Below are 1,405 nucleotides of genomic sequence, written 5' to 3' on the forward strand. Positions count from 1 at the left end.
GGTCTTCCAGAACGCCTTCACCTCCGTCAGCAGCTGCTCCCCGAGCCGGGCCAGCATCCTGACCGGCTTACCACAGGTAGGGGCACCGCCAGCCCCCGGCACTCCTGTGGCACAGTCCCAGGACGGGGTGACCCCCACTGTCTGCTGGCCCACCCTCTTCCCAGCCCCCAGGACCTGCTTCCCCCGCTCACACACTGAGAGCACGGCTGGATGTGTTTTGGGGCCGGGCTGGCAGCCCGTGTCCAACCGTGCTGTGTCCCCTCACCTGCAGCACCAGAACGGGATGTACGGGCTGCACCAGGACGTGCACCACTTCAACTCCTTCGACGGCGTGCGGAGCCTGCCCCACCTGCTCAGCCAAGGAGGTGTCCGGACAGGTAGGGAGCCAAAGGCAAGGGACAGGGGAAGGGAAACCCCCCCTTGGTGCACCAAACCCCAGTGAGCAAGAGAGCTTGATGGCTAAACTGCCCGTGAGCCAGGGAACACCCCCTGGACCCATGCCTGTCCCCCAGGGAGGAGACAGTGGTAGCCATGTCCCCCCATTCCCCTGCTGCTCCTGGCACACCACTTGTCTCTGTTCATGCAGGGATAATTGGGAAGAAGCATGTTGGGCCAGAGGCTGTGTACCCCTTCGACTTTGCCTACACAGAGGAGAACAGTTCAGTCCTGCAGGTTGGGAGAAATATCACCCGGATCAAAGCGCTCATCCGGCGGTTCCTGCAGAGCCAGGACGAGAGGTGAGATGGCCTCCACATCCCAGTTGGTCTGGGTCACCCCATATCCAGAAGCCCAGACTAGGTGGGAGTCCTCCTGCCAGCCCCAGCTCGTCCCAGCAGAGGGTCTCAGGGGGTGTGGGCAGCCTTTGCTCTACCACCTCCACCCTTTCCATCCCTAGGCCTTTCTTCCTCTACGTCGCCTTCCATGACCCCCATCGCTGCGGGCACTCCCAGCCCCAGTACGGGGCCTTTTGTGAGAAATTTGGCAATGGAGAGAGTGGGATGGGCTGGATCCCTGACTGGAAGCCACAGATTTACCACCCAGAGCAAGTGCAGGTGGGAACCTGTGGGTCTGCACGGGGCTGTGTGGGCCCCTGTGGGGGCTGCATGTGACGGCAGCCTCTGATGGAGCCAGGGCTGGCCCCCACCTCGTCACTGCCAGCAGCATTACAGGCAAGAGCTGGTGAGGGCCACCGTGGTGGACCTGTGACCTCTGTCTCCGTGGTGGCCATGTGCCACTCTCCCCTTCTCCGTTTAGGTCCCCCCCTTTGTTCCTGACACGCCGGCTGCCCGGGCCGACCTGGCTGCCCAGTACACAACCATCGGGCGCATGGACCAAGGTAGGAGCCGCAGGGCCAGGCTGGCACTGGTGAGTGCTGCAGACCCTCCTGCCCCCCTCAGCTCTGCCC

At 63.4% G+C, this 1,405-nt stretch overlaps 1 protein-coding gene across 1 annotated transcript in view; it reads left to right on the top strand.

Annotated features, from left to right (window-relative positions):
• Position 1: 1 nt before the first annotated feature.
• Positions 2–1,405, top strand: part of SGSH (N-sulfoglucosamine sulfohydrolase) — a gene marked incomplete at its 5' end in the record, with an annotated part of 3,017 nt that continues 1,613 nt past the window's right edge. The window contains 5 exons of the mRNA XM_029960119.1: positions 2–76; positions 272–377; positions 587–737; positions 896–1,052; positions 1,255–1,403. Coding sequence (XP_029815979.1) covers positions 2–76; positions 272–377; positions 587–737; positions 896–1,052; positions 1,255–1,403 — 638 coding nt within the window. The remainder of the gene's footprint in view (positions 77–271; positions 378–586; positions 738–895; positions 1,053–1,254; positions 1,404–1,405) is intronic.

Source organism: Manacus vitellinus, unplaced genomic scaffold (genome assembly GCF_001715985.3).
Source record: "Manacus vitellinus isolate BGI_N305 unplaced genomic scaffold, ASM171598v3 scaffold_24_pilon, whole genome shotgun sequence".
Classification (NCBI taxonomy): Eukaryota; Metazoa; Chordata; class Aves; order Passeriformes; family Pipridae; genus Manacus; species Manacus vitellinus.